Below are 19,975 nucleotides of genomic sequence, written 5' to 3'. Positions count from 1 at the left end.
TAGATTCCTAGGGGCACCTCTTCAAAGATCCAAGGCTACAGGCATCTAGCTGCCTTCACTCCCAGTTTCCAGGGCCCTCCATCCCCTCCTCTTCTCAATGAACTCCAAGACCCCAGTTCCAGGTTTTGGACACAGTCTGCATGCTGGGTGGGGCTGGGAACTATCCACTGTCAGAACCGGTTATGCCGCTGCCTGGAGGGAGAGAAAGAAAGGAGGGAATGGAGTGAAAGTCCCTCCTGCTTTCGAACAGGCAAGCTGGACCCGTCTGACCTGATGTGTGTAGAGGGAGCAGCTCAGGAGACCTCCCTTCATCTCCGCCCACGGCTAATACAGGCAGATTCCTGGGGCCTGGGGGCCTGGACGCCTGGGTTCTGGGCGGGGGGTAGGGGCAGAGGAGTGGTCTGCAGGCCGGGATTTCTGGGTCTGAGGATGGAGGTGGAAAGCTCGGATTCTTGTGTCCCTGTCTGACCCCCAGGATTGGGGAAGAGGCGGCTGGAGGCTTGGACTCCAGGGTCTAGGGGAGAGAAGGGAGTTGGGGACCTAGCCTCCTGTGACTTGAGGTAGGAGGGAGCTGGATCTTGGACTCCTGGGTTGTGGGAGATGGCTAGCAAGTGGAGTGTTTTTTAGATTCTTTCTAGGAGAAAGAATTTTTTTTTAGAGATCTGGAGCTGGGGTCCCGATATCTGGGAAATTGGCGGCAGGAGTTGGGCTGGATAGGTGAGGGCCATCCCTGTGACCCTGTACTAGTACCACTGACCTAATTCTGTGGCCCCAGTTCTTTGACCTCCTGAAGGCATGGTTCTCAGCTGGGCTTGTCTTCTCACTCACGCAGTGGGCTCATGGGTATTCCCAGTAGGGTCAGAACAGGTGGACTGATTTTCCCACATTGACTGAGGCAATGGGTCACCTGGCTTTGGCTTCTCTGACGAGAGCGGTCTTAGATTTGCTGCCAGTGCCTGATGGAGTATGACCTCGGTTTCCCCAGATTCTCTCACCCACGTAGCTGGGCCTGATTGCCTGAGAGCAATGGGTTTCAGTTTATCTTGCGCCATGGTCAGAACGGATGGACCCCAGTTTCTTCTATACAATGCCTGGGTTGCCCCACCTCAGTTTCCACTATGGAGTATCCCAGTGGCCGTGCCTCAGTTTCTCTGCCAGTGCCTCGACAAGGCCGGTCTCTGTTCCCTGCTCCCTCCCCACTCCCGCAGGCCAGCACCGCCGCCATGATGTGCGAGGTGATGCCCACCATCAGCGAGGATGGCCGGCGGGGCTCGGCCCTGGGCCCGGACGAGGCGGGCGGCGAGCTGGAGCGCCTTATGGTCACGATGCTAACGGAGCGCGAGCGCCTGCTGGAGACGCTCCGCGAGGCGCAGGACGGGCTGGCTACGGCGCAGTTGCGACTGCGCGAGCTGGGCCATGAGAAGGACTCTCTGCAGCGCCAGCTCAGCATCGCTCTGCCCCAGGTCTGGGCGGGACCGGGGCGGGGCCTGCGGGAGGCGGGACCTCGACCACAGAAGGCGCGGAGGGGGCGGTCCGGAAGGGGCGGGACTTGGTGCATGGAAGGGAGGAGTACATGGGGGGGGCCTTGCCGGTGATGGGCGTGGCCTGAGCCGCTGGAAGGGGCGGGATTTAGCAGGGAGGGGCGGGGCCTTCACATTTCCAGGCCCGTGTAATGAGGGATATGGGGAAAGGATTGATCTAATTGTCCCGATCCTACCCACATCTGGACAGGAGTTTGCGGCTCTGACGAAAGAACTGAACTTATGTCGGGAGCAGCTGCTGGAGCGGGAGGAAGAGATTGCAGAGCTGAAGGCGGAGCGCAACAACACGCGGGTGAGGGGTGTGGGGGCGGGGCCCAAATGGGGTGGGCGGGGCCACAAAGGTGTTGCTGCCTAACCCGTCTTTTTTTTACCCATCTTACCTTCCTGTCTTCTCCCTACTCCGACTTCCTGGCTGGTCTCCTCTGGTCCCTCCTTCCCTCACATCTCCTCCCTTACCTCCATAATTGTTCTTTTCCTGCACCACTCCTTCCTGGACCATACCCCTACCTCTCATATCCCTCTTTTATCCTGACTGCTCTCCTTACCTCTTTGCTTGGCTCCCCTCTTACTCCGTGTGTCTGCCCCATCTGGCTGGACTACTCTTATCCTCGAACCTGCCTCTCTTCCCTTGCCTTTTTTCCTTGGCCCGGTGACCTAACCCTGTAGCTTCTCCTTGAACATCTGGAATGCCTGGTGTCCAGGCACGAGAGGTCACTGCGCATGACCGTGGTAAAGCGCCAGGCCCAGTCCCCGGGTGGGGTCTCTTCCGAGGTGGAGGTGCTCAAGGCTCTAAAATCCCTCTTCGAGCACCACAAGGCCCTGGATGAGAAGGTATGAGAATCGGAAGAGCCTGGATGCAGAACTTAAGCCCATGGTCGGCTGGGGCTGTCCTGGATAGGAGAGATTCCAGCTGTGATTGATTGGGGATATCCTAAGTGGGAAGAATTTTAACTGAGATCGATTGGGACGGGCGACTCAGAATGGGACCCGACTGCTTGAAAACTGAATTTCAGTGGGGGCTACCGGTGGGTGGGGCTGCCTTGGTAACTGGTTGGAGCTGCACAACCATTATAGGTAGAGGAATGCTAATGTTGCCCTATCAGGCCGTCCCAGGGGTGTTCGGCCTCACAGTCAAATGTCTGAGTCAAATGTGTCTGATCCCCATTTCACTCTGTCCTGCCCTCATCCCCAGGTCCGGGAGCGACTGCGGATGGCGCTGGAGCGGGTGGCGGTGCTAGAGGAGGAGTTGGAGCTGAGCAATCAGGAGGTGTGGGCGTGGCCAAGGAGGAGGAGGGACTAAGGGAGCTACCAATGGGGTGGAGCTGATTGAGTGGGTTGGGGCTAAGGGAAAGAACGGATTATGAAGGAAATAGTTGGATGGGGAAAATTAGGGATATAGAGGACAGCGCCACAAGGAGGCTAGGGGGAAGAGTAACAGTGGACTTCTTCAGGCTGAGCAGCTAAGGAGATATATAATGAAGGCACAGGGTTTAAAGACGGACTGTGGGATGGGGTGGCTCCAGCAGGACCAGTGCCAGTGGGAAGTAGAGCTGCTGGCTCTAGGACTCCCTTCGTCCTGATCTCCGTTTCCTGTTCCCAGACCCTGAGCCTTCGAGAGCAGCTGTCTAGGCGCCGGTCGGGGCTGGAGGAGCCCGGCAAAGATGGGGATGGGCAGGTGAGAGGCGGTAGTCCTTCGCTCCCCTGGCTCTTCAAGGATCCCCATCCCTGTGACCTCCACTCAGCCCTCTGATTTTGTGATTGTCTTTTTTTTTTTTTAAGATTTTATTTATTTGACAGACAGAGATCACAAGTAGGCAGAGAGGCAGACAGATAGAGAGAGAGGTGGAAGCAGGCTCCCTGCTGAGCAGAGAGCCTGATTTGGGGCTCGATCCCAGGACACTGGGACCATGACCTGAGCCGAAGGCAGAGGCTTTAACCCACTGAGCCACCCAGGTGCCCCTTGTGATTGTCTTTTTAATGTTTGGTGTGATCCTCACTGGCTCTATGACACCTGAAGTCATAAGACCCTTACTGGTCTTTGACCTCTGATTCAGGTCACCTAGCTAACTTCTGCTACCTCTAGACTGACCTTTGACTACCCCCCCATCCCCTGCATCAACTTTATCCTCGTATTCTCTCTATATCTCTGTGTTCCCAATCTGGGTTCTGTTCCTTCTTCTCTCACTGTTTCCACTCCAGCCCCTGGCCAATGGCCTTGGTCCTGGCGGGGATTCGAACCGGCGGACCGCAGAGCTGGAGGAGGCCCTGGAGCGGCAGCGTGCGGAGGTGTGCCAGCTGCGAGAGCGCCTGGCGGTGTTGTGCCGCCAGATGAGCCAGCTGGAGGAGGAGCTGGGCACCGCCCACCGCGAGCTGGGTAAGGCCGAGGAAGCTAACGCCAAGCTCCAGCGCGACCTCAAGGAGGTGAGGCCGGAGCCCCTGGTGGGCTGCCCTCTGTCCCTCCCTCCCCCTAACCCTCCCCGTCCCCCTTTGCCCAGAGTCACAGAGCTCATGAATGGTGGAACCTGGAATCGGTCCACAAGCTGTGTGGACTCTCCTCCTCTCTGAGCCTCAGTTTGCTCACCGGTAGAATGGGATTTATGACCCTTGCCAGGGGGTTGGCACATGAAACCTACATGGTAGGCATTCAATAACTGGTCCGAGATAGGTTATCATTGGGAAATTCTTTTGCAAGGTTTTTTTTTTTTTTTTTTTTTGTCTTTTTGTTTTGTTTTGTTTTGCTTTTAAGATTTTATTTATTGGGCACCTGGGTGGCTCAGCAGTGAAGCGTCTGCCTTCGGCTCAGGTCATGATCTCAGGTCCTGGGATTCAGTCCCATATCAGACTCCCTGCTCAGTGGAGAGCCTGCTTCTCTCCCTCTCCCTCTGCTCCTTCCCCTGCTCGTGCTCTCTCGCTCTATCTCGAATAAATACATACAATATTTATTTATTTATTTATTTTTAAAGATTTTATTTATTTATTTGACAGAGCGAGAGAGAGCACAAGTAGGCAGAGTGGCAGGCAGAGGGAGAGGGAGAAGCAGACTCCCCGCTGAGCAGAGAGCCCCATGCAGGGCTCCATCCCAGGACCCTGAGATCATGACCCAAGCTGAAGGCAGACGCCCAACTGACTGAGCCACACAGGCGCCTCCATACAATCTTTTTTTTTTTTAATAAGATTTTATTTATTTATTTGAGAAAGAGAGTATGAACAGGGAGGGGTCTGGGGGAAGGGCAATCCCACAACCCCTGGGATCACGGCCTGAGCCCAAAGCAGACACTTAACTGACTGAGCCACCCAGGCACCCCACTCTTGTGCTTCTAAGTTGAACTCCTCTGTCTGCGTTTCACCCCATCGTGTCTTAGGCCCCTTGATCCTAACTCCTGTGTCCCTGGGACTGCTGGGAAATGTAGGGTATGGATTCTGGAAGTCGGTGGATGAGAAAGAAGAGCGAGCACTTTGTTTTTCAACTTCAGATTTTAAGCCTGGATCGTCCTGTTGGGGCTCCCAGATAGAAGTCCATCTTCCATGAGACCCTGGAGTCCTGACTTGGGTTTTTCTGAGCCTGTGCTAACATGGGCCTCTTGGGAAATGTTTCCTCCCACGTGGAGGGGACTTTTTTTTTTTTTTTTTTTTAAAGATTTTATTTATTTATTTGAGAGAGAGACAGTGAGAGAGAGCATGAGTGAGGAGAAGGTCAGAGGGAGAAGCAGACTCCCCATGGAGCTGGGAGCCTGATGCGGGACTCGATCCCAGGACTCTGGGATCATGACCTGAGCCGAAGGCAGTCGTCCAACCAACTGAGCCACCCAGGTGTCCCGGGACTTTTGTTTTTCATGAGACCCTAGGACACTTGCTCTGTAATTCTAAAGCTGGGCTGTGCTAGAAGTTGCTGAAAAATCTGGCCTGGATTTATTTATTTATTTATTTATTTATTTATTTATTTATTTATATGTTTCTTTCTTTCTTATTAGCTTAAGAGGTAGAATTTAGTGATTCATCAGTTGAATATAACTAAAATTTTTTTAAAAGGTAGTTTATTATTATTATTATTATTTTTTAAAGATTTTATTTGTTTTATTTGACAGAGATCACTAGTAGGCAGCGAGGCAGGCAGAGAGAGAGGAGGAAGCAGGCTCCCCGCGGAGCAGAGAGCCTGATGTGGGGCCTGATCCCAGGACCCTGGGATCATGACCTGAGCTGAAGGCAGAGGCTTTAACCCACTGAGCCACCCAGGCGCCCCAGTTTATTATTATTTTGAAGTAAACTCTACTGCTAAGGTGGGGCTTGAACTCAGCACCCCAAGATCGAGAGTCACAGGGCTCTATTGACTGAGCCAGCCAGGCGCCCCTAAGGCCTGGATTTTTGAGGGGAGTGGGCCAAGGAGACTGGAGATTTCCGATCCCATGGGCTTCAGGTCATCCATATGGGGAGGGTCTAAGACAGTACACCCTAGACGCTCGTGGGAGGTGTGGTACCACCGTTGAACTCTTGGGTGGTCGGGGTCCTTAAGGTTGGCTATCCCAGTTCTTGGAAGGTGTACTTCTGCCATTCTGACGCCCAGATAGCGGGAGACTTCATTTCCCAGGATACCCTGGGGTGCCTAGTCTGGGGTTCTAAGCCTACATTACCCCCCCCCAACCCCGGGGCTTGCTGGGAGCTGTGGTCCACGTGACCTTCTGCGGCTTCTGCAGGCGCTTGCGCAGCGGGAGGATATGGAGGAGCGGATCACCACCCTGGAGAAGCGCTACCTGAGTGCCCAGCGAGAGGCCACGTCTCTGCACGATGCCAATGACAAGCTGGAGAACGAGTTGGCCAGCAAGGAGTCGCTGTACCGGCAGGTGGGGGCACGGCCAGGGAGGGGGCATGGGGGCGAGGCCGCGGCCTTTGCGACCTGCTTCCTGTCCTTCCCCCTTCACCCCCCACCCCCATATCTGCCCTCCCTCAGAGTGAGGAGAAGAGCCGTCAGCTGGCGGAGTGGTTGGACGACGCCAAGCAGAAGCTGCAGCAGACACTGCAGAAGGCGGAGACGTTGCCGGAGATAGAGGCCCAGCTGGCCCAGCGCGTGGCGGCGCTCAACAAAGTGAGGAGAGGCGTGCGGCGGGAGGGCGGGGCTGTGGGGTAGAGGGATGAGCCCGGGCCTTCGGTTTGGAGGGGTAGGAGACTTGCCTCATGGATTCTGGGGAAACGGGCGGGGCCGGGGGTCTAGGAACGGGAGGGAACTTGGAACGGGGGCAGAACCTGAAGGTTTGTGATGGGTTGGGGGTTCTCTAGTCCTGACTGACAGGATGGCCTGGAACACAAAAGGGACAGAACAGACCCCCGAGGAAGGGGCAAGGTGCGGATCCTACTGCGGGTCTGGAGTCTCTCAGGGGAGGAGCCTGGGGCTTGGGGGACGGAGCCTGGCCCCCAGCCTTGGAAGAGGCGGGGCCTGAGCCTGCCGGGGTCCTAGTGGGGCAAAGTCAGAGGCCCTGGCTTCCTGTCCACTAGGCTGAGGAACGTCACGGGAATTTTGAGGAGCGGCTTCGGCAGCTGGAGGCCCAGTTGGAGGAGAAGAACCAGGAGCTGCAGCGGGTGAGGGGGCGGACGACTGCAGAGGGGCTGGGGCTTTGAAGCTGTGCCTGGAGCTTAGATGAGGGGGTGGAGTTGGGGGCGGGACTCCGGGCCTGGTGGGCTAGAGTGTCCCTGTCTTGCTGTCCTTGGGGCAGGCACGGCAACGGGAGAAGATGAACGATGACCACAATAAGCGGCTGTCAGAGACGGTAGACAAATTGCTGAGCGAGTCCAACGAACGGTTACAGCTGCACCTCAAGGAGCGCATGGGGGCTCTCGAGGAGAAGGTGTGCCCGGGACTTCAGTAACCTGCAATCCTAGACAGCCTCCTGCCACCATCCCGGGGCCCCAGACCGTTCCCCAAACCCTTAGCTGAAATGTCAAATCTGGGCATCCGGAATTTGAATTCAACAGACTTCTCGGGTCTGTACCTGGTCTAAACACCCCACCAGCTGGGTGCACCTACCCCCCTGAGTTCTTGGCTTTTCCCCAAGCCTCTGACCCTTTGGACCCTCACACTTTGAAGATTATTTATTTATTTTAGAGAGCGGGAGCAGGGGGCGGGGGCAGTGGGGGAGGAAGAGGGAGAGAATGGAGGGGAGGTTGATTTCAGGATCCTGAGATCATGACCCCAGCTGAAACCAAGAGTCGGACGCTCAAGGGACTGAGCCAGCCAGGCACCCATGGACCCTCAGACTTTGAATCTTTATTACACAGGATGCTGGATTCTAGGGCTCCCAGGCATTCCCCTCCCCAGATGCATCTTTGGCCCCATAAGCCCCGTGCCCTCCAGCTCACCACTTATGCCCACCTCATTCCCCTGGGATCACCTTCCACCAGTCTCTGGACTCTTAAAGCCCCAGGTCATGCCCCTTCCAGGCTCCAGCCCCTCACTGCCCCCCACTGTCCTCCACAGAATTCACTGAGTGAGGAGATAGCCAACATGAAGAAGCTTCAGGATGAACTCCTGCTCAACAAGGTAAGGAGGGCTCTGGAGGAGAGCATATGGGCGCCTAGGACCGCGGACATGGAGCAGACATTGCTGGCGGGGTTGGGGGGGTGTTGGCACCAGCCAGGCTGGGAGGGGCAATTCTTCAGGGATGGGGTGGATTCTGACCTGATACCTTCAATTTCCTGCCACCAGGAGCAGCTCTTGGCAGAGATGGAGCGGATGCAGATGGAGATCGACCAGCTTCGGGGGAGGCCACCATCCTCCTACTCCAGGTGACACTAGTCCTTCTGCCTCACCCCTGCCCATAGGAGCCCCCTTGGCCAAGCTCTTCCTTTCTGATCTCCAGGTCTTCCCCACCCCCACTCCCTCTCCTCCCATGGCTTTCACTGACTCCTGTTATATTTGACACCTGATTTCATGGCCTCTGCCCTCTGACTTCAGATCCCTCTCCCAGTCCTCTGACCCCAGAGCTTTTCCCATGATGCCTGACCTCTCTGCCCTTTTCCTGACCCCTTGGTCTCTCTTCATACCCACAGGTCTCTCCCTGGCAGTGCCCTGGAGCTCCGTTACTCCCAGGCACCCACACTACCTTCTGGTGCCCACCTGGACCCCTATGGGGCTGGCAGTGGCCGGGCAGGCAAGAGGAGCCGCTGGTCAGGGGTCAAGGATGAGCCCTCCAAGGTCAGCAGCCACTTTTGGGGCCCAGACTGAATAGGGGGTGGGTGGGCAACAGTAGGAAAGAGAGTCTAATAGGCAGGGCTCTGGAAGGGGGCTGGGCTGAGAAGCAGGGTTTCCTGGACCCACGTTGTTTTTTTTCTCCTGCAACTCCATCCTCTCCACTTGCCCGATGTCTCCACGTGGATATCCTGCTACCTGGTGAGAACCTTAGCGGAATGATGAGGTGGGGAGAGGGGCGGTGAGTGTGGGATGGGCACGGTATAGAATCCTAGAATGGGGATGCAGGATGAAAAAAGAAAGTGGCCCGAGTCAATGGAAAAGGGAAATGGTGGAATCAGGAGACAAGGTAGAATCCTGGTTGGGGCAGTTGGTCAAGGAAAGGGACTTGTCAAGAGACAAAGCTGGGCTGGGAAAAGTGTGTGGGCTGGATCATAAGGTGAGGCCAGTCCTTGTCAAGGGACACGGGCAAGGTCATGGAGGGTGGACAAGGTCAGTAGAGGTGAGGGAAGCCCCAACACCTGACATCCTTCTGTCCTCACACAGAGACAGGAGTGGGAGAGGTCTGCCCCTGCGGGGTCCATGCCACCCCCATTCCCTGGGGAGCTGGATGGCTCAGATGAGGAGGAGGCTGAGGGGATGTTTGGGGCTGAGCTGCTCTCCCCCAGCGGACAGGCCGATGTGCAGACACTCGCCATTATGCTTCAGGAGCAGCTGGAAGCCATCAACAAGGAGATCAAGTGAGCGCTGGCCTAGTCCTCCTCCACCCTGCCCTAGCTGACCCCATAGCTCCTCTGAAAGCCTGAGCGCATCTCCTCTCTTACTATCCTCAGGAACTCCCCCACCCCAACACTCCCTCTGGAAACTAGGAATCCCTCAGGATATACCCAGCAGCCTCCTCTGTGCTTCCTGTCTATCTGTCCTCTCTCCAGTATTCATAATTTCCCAGCACAGCAAAGACTGCATTCCCAGAATACCCAGGTTCGCAAGCCAGTACAGCAAGAATCCTTCAGCACACCCTTGATGTCAATGGCTGCACACAACTAGTAGCCAGGGCCTCCCACTGCCTCAGTAATCTCAGCACAACACAAGGTCCCCAAACTCAAACACCAAGAGTCTCACCCTAACACTTCAAGAACCTCAATTCAAGATACCAAGAACTTTTACTTAATAGAACAAGAATCCTTGATTTATCACGAATCCCCAGGTAGACATAAAGTCTACCCTGGTTTCCCAGAAATTGCCCTACTTGGCAGTCCTCTAACAATGCACTCTCCATGGGCCCCTGCAAATACGCCAACGTGACCACCACTTTCCATCCAAAGTCATTGTGAGTTGAGGCATTGACTCTGATGACTCCATGAACTTCTCAGATCCTAGGTTGACCTCAGATTCCCTTATCTCCCCTGATCTTATTATGATATTGCTCTCTTTTTCCTCCTTAGAATTGGGCCTCTTTCCCTTGTGATTTTTTTTTTGTTGTTTGTTTGTTTTGTTTTTTGTTGTGTGTTTTTTTTAAAGATTTTATTTATTTATTTGATAGACAGAGATCACAAGTAGTCAGAGAGGCAGGCAGGGAGAGAGGAGGAAGCAGGCTCCCCACTGAGCAGAGAGCCAATGCGGGGCTCGATCCCAGGACCCTGAGACCATGACCTGAGCTGAAGGCAGAGGCTTTAACCCACTGAGCCACCCAGGCGCCCCATGTGTTTTTTTAAAAGATTTTATTTATTTATTTGACAGAGAGATCACAAGTAGGCAGAGAGGCAGGCAGAGAGAGGAAGGGAAACAGGCTCCCTGCCGAGCAGAGAACCCGATGCAGGGCTCGATCCTAGGACCCTGAGATCATGACCTGAGCCGAAGGCAGAGGTTTAACCCACTGAGCCACCCAGGCGCCCCCCTTAGTGATGTTTTTTTTATTTTATAGAACCATGTGGTTATCATCATGGAAACCTTGATGCAGACCCTGATATTCCTGTTGTCCCTTATCCCTCCATGACCTTCTGAGCCTCTCATGACCCCTTGACTGCCCTTGAACCTACAAGGCCATGATGAATGCCCCAAGACCCTCTGACCTCATTATGCTTTCCTCAGAAATCTTTTCCCCGCTACCCCCAAGCCTTCCTGGCCTTTTGAAATCCCCAATTGCTTGCCTCTGTCCCCATTGCTTGCTTCTGTTCTCTCACCCAGTCTGCCCCCTTTTCCTCCTCAGGCTTATCCAAGAGGAGAAGGAGACAACAGAACAAAGGGCAGAGGAGCTAGAGAGCCGGGTGTCTGGCTCTGGCCTTGACTCCCTGGGCCGCTACCGCAGTAGCTGCTCACTGCCCCCCTCCCTCACTACCTCTACCCTTGCCAGCCCCTCCCCTCCCAGCTCTGGCCACTCAACGCCCCGTCTGGCACCACCTAGCCCTGCCCGTGAGGGCACCGACAAAGCCGTGAGTGTTCTGAAGTCTCATTTTGGTGGGGTGGTCGGGGGTGGTGAGATCAGAGACAAAGCTCCCCAACCAACAGCAGCAAAAAGCCCGCACACCAGTGATTTCTCAAAAGCAGCCTTCACTTTCCTTACAAGATCCAACTTAGAGGATGTAGTGGGGAGGCTGAGCCATGGGGTTTCTGAACCCTAACTAGTACTTTAGTCAGATCTGGCCTGCTTTTACCTGTTTTATGCAGTACATTTCTTCATTTTTTTTTTTAAGGTTTCCGTGACTAAACATACATTTGAGAGCTAATATTAGATCCTCAGAATGGATCTTTGAGGAGGAATAGGACATATTAGTCCCATTTCATTGCCTTGCACCCAGTTTTCTGACTTCCAGAATGTGTAACTCATTAGCTTTCCTTGAGCCTGAGCAGATCCCACTCCTGACACCAGAAGCTGGGATACCTCAAAACCGGCCGGTCAAGCTCCAGGCCGACTCATTGCCTTTATGTTTCTGCAGCTCACCCCACCTGATCTAGGCTGCTTTAAGAAATGGTACCCCAAACCAGGGGCATCCCGGACACCCCTTCGCAGACATCCCAACTAATGAAGAGCCCCCAGCATGACTCCTCTAATTTATTTCAGCCTCTCTGCCTTTCTGTCCGCAGAATCATGTCCCCAAGGAGGAAGCTGGGGCTCCACGAGGGGAGGGGCCAGCCATCCCAGGAGACACCCCACCTCCCACTCCCCGTTCTGCCCGCCTTGAGAGAATGACACAGGCCTTGGCACTGCAGGCGGGATCCCTGGAGGATGGTGGGCCCTCGCGGGGAAGGTCAGCAGGGACAGTGGATGGGATGAGGGAGGGGCTTGCTTGGGAGGGTGTGTTGGGGGAAGGGGCAAGGACTTGGCAGGGGAGGAGACATCCCGGAGGGGGTGTGCCCTCACTCTGTCCTGTTCACCCAGTGAGGGCACCCCAGATTCCCTGCACAAAGCCCCCAAGAAGAAGAGCATCAAGTCATCCATAGGCCGTCTCTTTGGCAAGAAGGAGAAGGGGCGAATGGGACCCCCAGGCCGGGACAGCTCTTCTCTGGGTGAGGACCCTGATGCCAACCCTGTCTCCTTTCCTCTCTCCCTTCTTTCCTTCTTCTCTTCCTTCCTTCTTCCTTTTCACAAATTCACTTGACATTCATCTGAGAGTCTTCATTCATTTGTTAGTTCATAGGATGTGAAAGGGTCAGGACTCGGCAGAGGTAAAGGGAAGGAAGAGGGACAAGGACAGGGCTCTCTGAGGCCTGCCTGGGTGACTGGAGGTGGGGAGCTAAATGAATTTTATTATTGCATTTACCTATTTTTTTAAATAGAGAAAGAGAGAGGCCCACCGAAAGGCAGGGCAGACGGTGTGCTGGAACCTGCTTGTACTGGCTTGTGAAAGCCAAGAGTTTAATTTTCAGGAGTTTTATGGGCTTGCCTGACCTTACATCAGTAGCCTGAAATCGGTGGGATTCTTTACATCATGGAAATCGGTGAACACCACAAATCGGGGCATATGCCCTCCCTCCCTCCCCCCCAGGCAGAGAGTGGTGAAACAGTTACCAGCATCCCTCTGCCCCCTTACCAAGGCCAGCCCAGTGAACCCAGCCCTGTGCGGGGCAGGTCTCCAGTCCCCCCACCCCCCACCGCCCCGGGAGGTCGAATCACTTCTTGTTTGGCATTATCACTGCCCGGGGACCTCTGCTTCACTGGCCTCCTTCTCAGCACCCCTGACCTCAGAGAGTCTCTTTCCTACTTGAGACTCTCCAAACTCTGGTCTCTCTCTGCTTTCAGCAGCAACACCCTCGGACGAGACACTGGCCACAGACCCTCTGGGGTTAGCCAAGCTGACGGGCCCAGGGGACAAAGACCGACGGAACAAGAGGAAGTGAGTGTGTGTGTGTAGGGTGGGCTGGGGGTTAGGGGAGGCCACTTATAGAGAGTCACTTTTTTTTTTTTTTTTTTTTTTGCCCTATAAACCTTCCAAGTTTTCTACCTTTCATAAAAAGTGCTTTGGGAGCTCAGTTTGGCAGCCGCTGTACTAACAGTGGAACGATCCAGAGATTAGCATGGTCTCTGCACCAGGATGCCAGGCAAATTCATGAAGCATCCCAATGAGAGATAGAACTGTGCTTTGGAGGGGGTTTGTGGGGAAGGGCCCCATCCAGGACAGCTGGGGGGGGGCGGTCTCTGTCCCTGAGAGCTCCTACCCTACTAGGCCTCTGTCCCCAGGCACGAACTTCTGGAAGAGGCCTGCCGCCAGGGCCTGCCCTTTGCTGCTTGGGATGGGCCCACCGTGGTCTCCTGGCTGGAGGTACTGGGACCCAGAAATACCCCGACTCTTGATCCCCAACTCCTGTGACAGCCCTGCCACTCAGAGTCACCACGGGCCACCCAGCATCCTCCTCCTGGCCCAGGGCGGGTGGGTGCAGGGGGATGAAGCCCTGAGAGAGGTCAGCCTTCCTGTTGATCTGAACACCTTCTTCCTCCTTGTCCCCCTCCCCCTGCGCCTTTGTCCGTGCCCCACTCGGTCCTGCTGTCCTGTTGGCTTTCTCTGTTTTTGTCTCCCCACATCTCTCTCTCACTGTATGGGATTCTCTGGGCCTGTCTCCCCATCTCTGTGTTACTGTCCTTCCCCGCATTTCTTCCCACGTCTCTGCGTCTTTCTGCGTGTCTCTCCCAATGTCTTCGCTCCCTTCCCTCCCCATCCCTCTTTCCCTTCTTTCCCCACCCCCATCCGGTGACGGTGACTCTGGCGTTACCCTCCGACTCCCCCGCCTCACCCCCCCATTCCCCGTGTCTCCCTTTGACTCCCTCTCTTCTTGTTTGCCTTGCCCCATCTCCATCGCTTCTCACTGCCCACTTTCCCGCCTCTCCCATCTCCCTCTCTCCTTTGCTTTCTGTATCTTTCCTGTCTCTCTGGTGTCCTCCCCCCCCCCCCCCGCCCCATATTGTCTTTGTCTCTCGGTGTGTGTCTCTTCCATCCCTCTCCCCGCCTCCCGCACTCCTTCTGTCCAGCTGTGGGTAGGCATGCCTGCATGGTATGTGGCCGCCTGCCGGGCCAACGTCAAGAGCGGGGCCATCATGGCCAACCTGTCGGACACGGAGATCCAGCGGGAGATCGGCATCAGCAACCCGCTGCACCGGCTCAAGCTGCGCCTGGCCATCCAAGAGATGGTCTCCCTCACCTCGCCCTCAGCGCCTGCCTCCTCCCGCACGGTGAGCGTCCGCGGGCCAATCCCACCCCTTGCCGCCTCGGGGCCCCGCCTCTTGCCCTCAGACCAGCCAATCCTGGGCTCCGGCACTTTGGCCCTGTCTCTCAGACCCTCACCCCCTTGTGTCTCAGCGGGATTGGATTATCTTTGCGGGGCGGTGGCCCCTTCTCAGGTCTCCCTGCCTCCCCTCTACCTCGGTCTGTCTTACACAGACAGGACTCCATCCCCATCTGGGGGAGAAATCCAAAATCATATGATTCCTTACAAAGTCCTTAATGAGCGCCCCCACCCCCATCCTCGAGGTCTCAGCTCAAATGTCACCGCCTTCAGGAAGCCTCCCTAACTCAATGATTAAACTAGTCACTTGCCCCATCACCCCAGTACCTTAACACCGAATTTTCCCCCCTAGTGTTTATGGCCTTCTAATAGTTTATCCTTTTGTTCCGTGCCCAAACTTCTGCGTGTCATGCCCAATCCGGCAATTGTTAACTCCTTGCCCTAGTTGCTGTTTGCGTGCGCGCATGTGTGTATCTGAGACCCTCCAGTGTAATTTGTGGACACCATTACCGGTTAGCCCGCAAAAATTACTTCATCGGGTCATCTTCCAGCAGTAAGAATGTTCTCCCCCGCAGCCACCGCGCCCTTATACCTAAGAACGTGACCATTATTGTCAGTTTCATCTTTTCAGTCCATTTTCAAATTTCCCCGCCTGTGTCCCAGACCCTACAACCATGCCTGGCTCCCATGAGGAGCTACAGAGGCGTCTGAATCCATGTGTGAAATCCGAACTCATGGGGCTGTTGGGGGCAGGTGCTCAGTAAATGCTAATACACAGCCCCTTTACCACCCTCCAAACTTTTGTCCCACCCCACTGCTGTATCTGCCTCCTCGTTCTGAAAGTCACTTTACACACACCTGCGAGAGGTCAAAGAGGTGATGTGCCCAGGGCCACACAGCAAAACACCCGGGCAGGCCCTCAATTCAAACCTGAACTGGCCAGACCTCAAAGCCCATGTTCTTTTGCCTGGTACACAGCAGGTGCTCAATAAATGACCATTCCCTTTCTCTTTCACTGCCTGGCCCACAGCAGTGACGGGCCTTTCTGAGGCAGAAAGCAGAATGTATGTAAGCGGACCTGGTCTGGGCCTCTAGGAACATCTCTCCCCCACCCAGAAGCCGCCTCTCAATCCCCATAACAACCCTCGCCCCTCAGTCCACAGGAAACGTGTGGATGACACACGAGGAGATGGAGTCCCTGACGGCCACGACCAAGCCTGTGAGTGACCCCTGCCGGTGGCCTTGGGGGTGGCATTGACTCTCCTGGGGAGGAGTGGGGCGGGGGGTGAATCTCCCTCCGTTCGTCAGTCTGTTCGTTCCTCCCGCCCTCCGCCGGCCCCTTAACCCACCCCTTCTCTCCCCTCTTCCTACTAACGGGTCAGGAGACCAAGGAGATCAGCTGGGAGCAGGTAGGGGGCGCGGGGTGGGACGTGGACGCATGAACAGGCTGTGCATGCTGCATGCGTGCCCCTCTTTCCCCAAGCCCCGCCCTCTCGCCGGAGCGTTCCATCATCACCGCGGGGGGGCCGCTGCGTGGAGCTGGGCTCTGGACTGTCTCACTGTGGCTTGGTGGGGGTCGGTGGAGAAGCCTGGACTAGTCCATCGTTAGCGTGGGGCTCGGACCATTCCATTATCGTGGGTTGCGGGGCACCAGGGGCTGTTCCAGTGCTGTAACTAGGGGAGACCTTTTCTCTCTGATCGAGGGGGAGTGGGGCTGTTCCAGTGTCCTGAGGCAAAGGGGGGGGAAGCATCTTGGGGAGGGTCCGCGCAGGTCAGGCTGAGAAGTTGGCGGGGAAGGAAGAGCTACACTTTGTTCTCAAGAAAGGAGAGGCATGAACTCCCCTGAGGTAGCCGAGCTAGGTTGGACCTGGGTCTTCCTTTCCAGTGGGGCGGGGGAGCGCGGGGGGTGGTGGGGGAAGGTGTTGATTGCTTCCTTGCGCTAAACGGAGTGAAGGACTTTGGGCCAATCCAGAATACTGTCCTGGGATAGCTATAGCATGAGACTGGTATTTTTGGACAGTGCAAGAGTGATGGATGGATCCATTATCGTGTGTTGTGGGGACAGCTACATTGAAAGAATCGGTTGTCCCGACTGGGGGAGAGTGATGTTGGGCTGATGCATTGTTCGGAGCTGGGACTAGTACTTCTCCCCCCTGACCGCTCCGGTAGCCTGAGGCTCTGGTGGGCGAGCAGCTTCTGCTTCCCAGCAGGGGGAGGGTCTGAGATGCTGCAGTGCCGGCAGGTGCGCAGGTGATGGTGATCCTGTGGGTCCCGGGCCCACACTCCCAGGAGACAAGGGTCTGCTCTGTTATTAGGAAGGTGTAGGAGACCACTGGATGGGTCCATCGTCCTGAGCAGAGGTTGACCGATGTCCCTAAGGTGGGGTGGAGAAAGAACGACCTTGGGTCAGGGGGTTGGAGCGCACCCTCCTACGGACATGGGAAGGGGTCAGAGGGCCTGACCCCTCCCCCCACCTGCCCATGGCCCCAGATCCTGGCATATGGTGACATGAACCACGAGTGGGTGGGGAACGACTGGCTGCCCAGCCTGGGGCTGCCCCAGTACCGCAGCTACTTCATGGAGTCGCTGGTGGACGCCCGCATGTTAGATCATCTTAACAAGAAGGAGCTCCGGGGCCAGCTCAAGATGGTGGACAGCTTCCACAGGTGGGGGCTGCCTGGCCAAAGGGGACAGTCCGAGGGGAGGCCTCGCTCCTAGAGAGTCGTTGGCCGGTGGGACTGGTGACGGGAACTATCTGTGGCCCTTTCACCCGGATTCTCAGGAAATCCCGAGTTCTGTGTCCTTTCCGCCAATAAGGCGGCCTGCTAGGAAAAGTTCACGTCCTCAGACAGCTTGGCTCGTTGACCCCACATCCTGTCCAGGTTATCCAGTAGGAACTGCCTGTTGGAAATACCCCAAGTCTGGGAGGGTCAGCGATCCCAAAACTGACCCAGTAGAACAACTCCCCAACCTTTCCCAGAAGACCACAGCCAGTGGGGAGGGAAGCAGCCGCCGCCGCAGGAGTTGTGAAGGCTCCTCTGTGACCCCGCTTTCCCTACTGCCCAGGGTGAGTCTGCATTATGGGATCATGTGCCTGAAACGGCTCAATTATGACCGGAAGGACTTGGAGCGGAGGCGGGAAGAGAGTCAGACCCAGATCCGGGGTGAGTAGAAGCATAGGAGTCTCCTCCCCCCCACTCCCCAGGCCAGGTGGAGGAGTTTAGGGCAGGTGGGGAGGAGGTGTGATTAAGGGAGGGGGAGGGGCGGGGCCAGAGTAGGGGGCGGGGGTCCGGAAAAGGGAAATGGAGGAGACCTGGGGCTTAAATTGGACCGGCCGGCCACTGAGAGCCCCTTCTGTCCCAGACGTGATGGTGTGGTCCAACGAGCGGGTCATGGGTTGGGTGTCCGGGCTGGGACTGAAGGAATTCGCCACGAACCTCACGGAGAGTGGGGTGCACGGGGCGCTGCTCGCCCTGGACGAGACCTTCGACTACTCCGACCTGGCCTTGCTCCTGCAGATCCCCACACAGAATGCGCAGGTGAGCGGCCGCTCGGCCCGGGGCACATGGGGCACCCCCCACCTCGCAGACTGCACGCTGCCACCCTTCTTCCATCTCTCGTCCCCAGGCCCGGCAGCTCCTGGAGAAGGAGTTCAGCAACCTCATCTCCTTGGGCACCGACAGGAGGCTGGACGAGGTGGGCGCAGCTAGCGACACCTGCGGGGCCTGAGCTGAAGGATGGGGCTTGACCGCACCAGCCGGAGGCGGCTGGAGGCGGGGCTAGGGCAGGGGCGGGGCTAAGGGAGAGGTGCAACCCGAGCGGGGCGGAGTCAAAAGAAGGGACTGAACCGGTCCGCGTTGCTCATCGCCGGCCCGGCCCCTATACCTAGGATAGCGCCAAGTCCTTCAGCCGCTCCCCGTCCTGGAGGAAGATGTTTCGAGAGAAGGACCTCCGAGGCGTAACCCCCGACTCAGCTGAGATGTTACCCCCCAACTTTCGTTCGGCCGCAGCGGGGGCCCTGGGATCCCCCGGGCTTCCTCTCCGCAAGCTGCAGCCCGAAGGTGGGCGGCTCCCCAGGGCGACTGCCCCTCCTCCCTTCCCCTTGCTCGGGGTGGGAAAAGGACCAACCCTACATTCCAGAAGCCTCCCTCCAGGTTCTGTGAAATGGCCTAGTCCTTTTCTCCCTGACGCGTGACGAATGGCTTGCTCAGTCTAATTCCCCCCTCCGGGTGTGGAGTGGATTAACCCCCACCCCTCTCCGAAGTGGGAAATGAGTCCGCCCACAGTCACCTGGGGCACCTTAGATGAATCCGCAGCTGCGGGAAGGGGAGGGAAACCGGCGTGGAGCCGGGTGTTCGTTGTCATCGCAGGAAGGGAAATCGAAGAGAGGACGCTTGGGGTTGAGGATCAGAGAAACCCTACCGTGTGTGGGAGGGGGGGTGGGGGGGACACGCGCGTGCGCACCAGACCAAACCAATGCTCGCTCTCCCTTTAGGCCAGACTTCTGGGAGCTCCCGGGCAGACGGCGTTTCGGTCCGGACCTACTCCTGCTAGTGTAGGCCTCCAGGTGAGGACTGTCCTGGGCGATCTTGGGGGGTCGGGGCGGCACTATGGATCTTCACGGCTCCACGTACTGCCCCCGGCGTCAATGCAGGTGACCTCACTCGGATGGAAGAATCTTCCAGACGCTGGGCTGTTCCCCCTCCTGCCCAGAGTATGGTCTCGCCCGGGAGAGCGGGCGGGGGAGCTCGCGCCGCGGACTGGACCATCTGTACAGACGAGCAGGGAGTGCGAGTCCCCGCCTCACAAAAGGACTGGGTCTGGACCAAACCACACGAACTGGACTGAGAGGGGGAACGAAGAGGGCAGGAAGAAATCCCGCCCCAAACTTCCGCCTCCCTTTTCTCTACTTTGTAATTTATTGATCAGTTTCCGATGGGAGATGGGTGCCCTTTCCCCGTGGGAAGGGAGCGGGGCTTCCCTCCCGGGCCGCATGCTAGGAGAGGCTGCCCGCTCCCCTTTCTCCTCCCCAGTCGCGGGGCCCAAGTCTTCCTTCTTCGTCCGAAAGGAGGGGAGGGGGGACTCGCTGCTACAAGCCTCGCCCCATGTGCCACTCATCCCCGCCCCGCCGCGTCAGGTCGCCGGTGCCTGGGGTCAGCTGCGGGTGGAGTCCCTTCTTCCTCCCCAGTGTCTCGTGTCCCCGGGGCCTCTCCGCCCCCCGTGCTGTGGCCGTGTCCGTGCCCCGGGGGTAGGGGGTGCAGAACTGCGCTCCCGGTTCCCCTCCGGCTCCGGGGTTTGCATGGGAGAATCCTCTTTCCACGATGCCACTGGGCGACGTGGCGTGGGGGGCGGGAGGACGGTGGGGGAGCCCTCGCCCGAGACTCTTGGTCGGCCTCCCTGCCCCAGGCGTCACTCAGTGATCACGGGTAAAGAGAACTGTTTCAAAAAGCTCCCGTGTTGCCTGATTTATTTGTCAGGACCTTAGGAAAACCGACCTCCTCAGGAAACCGGGAGGCCAGATCGCCCCTCCCTCCCACCC

General features: G+C 56.9%; 1 protein-coding gene across 1 annotated transcript; it reads left to right on the top strand.

The window, feature by feature from the left end:
- The first annotated feature begins 1,082 nt into the window (after positions 1-1,082).
- LOC111160557 (PTPRF interacting protein alpha 3) lies at positions 1,083-19,884 on the top strand. Its single transcript, XM_022523746.1, has 28 exons — positions 1,083-1,463; positions 1,732-1,833; positions 2,208-2,372; positions 2,734-2,808; positions 3,142-3,216; positions 3,741-3,962; positions 6,233-6,379; positions 6,487-6,621; positions 7,029-7,112; positions 7,247-7,378; positions 8,008-8,070; positions 8,236-8,315; positions 8,580-8,724; positions 9,271-9,458; positions 10,928-11,150; positions 11,803-11,966; positions 12,098-12,225; positions 12,959-13,052; positions 13,397-13,478; positions 14,183-14,383; positions 15,593-15,655; positions 15,819-15,845; positions 16,927-17,102; positions 17,503-17,600; positions 17,800-17,975; positions 18,064-18,132; positions 18,326-18,497; positions 18,932-19,884. The coding sequence occupies exons 1-28, from the start codon at positions 1,119-1,121 to the stop codon at positions 18,988-18,990; spliced, it is 3,690 nt and encodes a 1,229-aa protein (XP_022379454.1). The 5' UTR covers positions 1,083-1,118; the 3' UTR covers positions 18,991-19,884.
- Positions 19,885-19,975: the final 91 nt, after the last annotated feature.

This window comes from Enhydra lutris, unplaced genomic scaffold, assembly GCF_002288905.1.
Source record: "Enhydra lutris kenyoni isolate GAN:26980312 unplaced genomic scaffold, ASM228890v2 scaffoldscaffold77, whole genome shotgun sequence".
Classification (NCBI taxonomy): domain Eukaryota; kingdom Metazoa; phylum Chordata; class Mammalia; order Carnivora; family Mustelidae; genus Enhydra; species Enhydra lutris.
The sequence above is the reverse complement of the archived record's forward strand: the minus strand, read 5'-3'. Positions and strand labels throughout refer to the sequence as shown.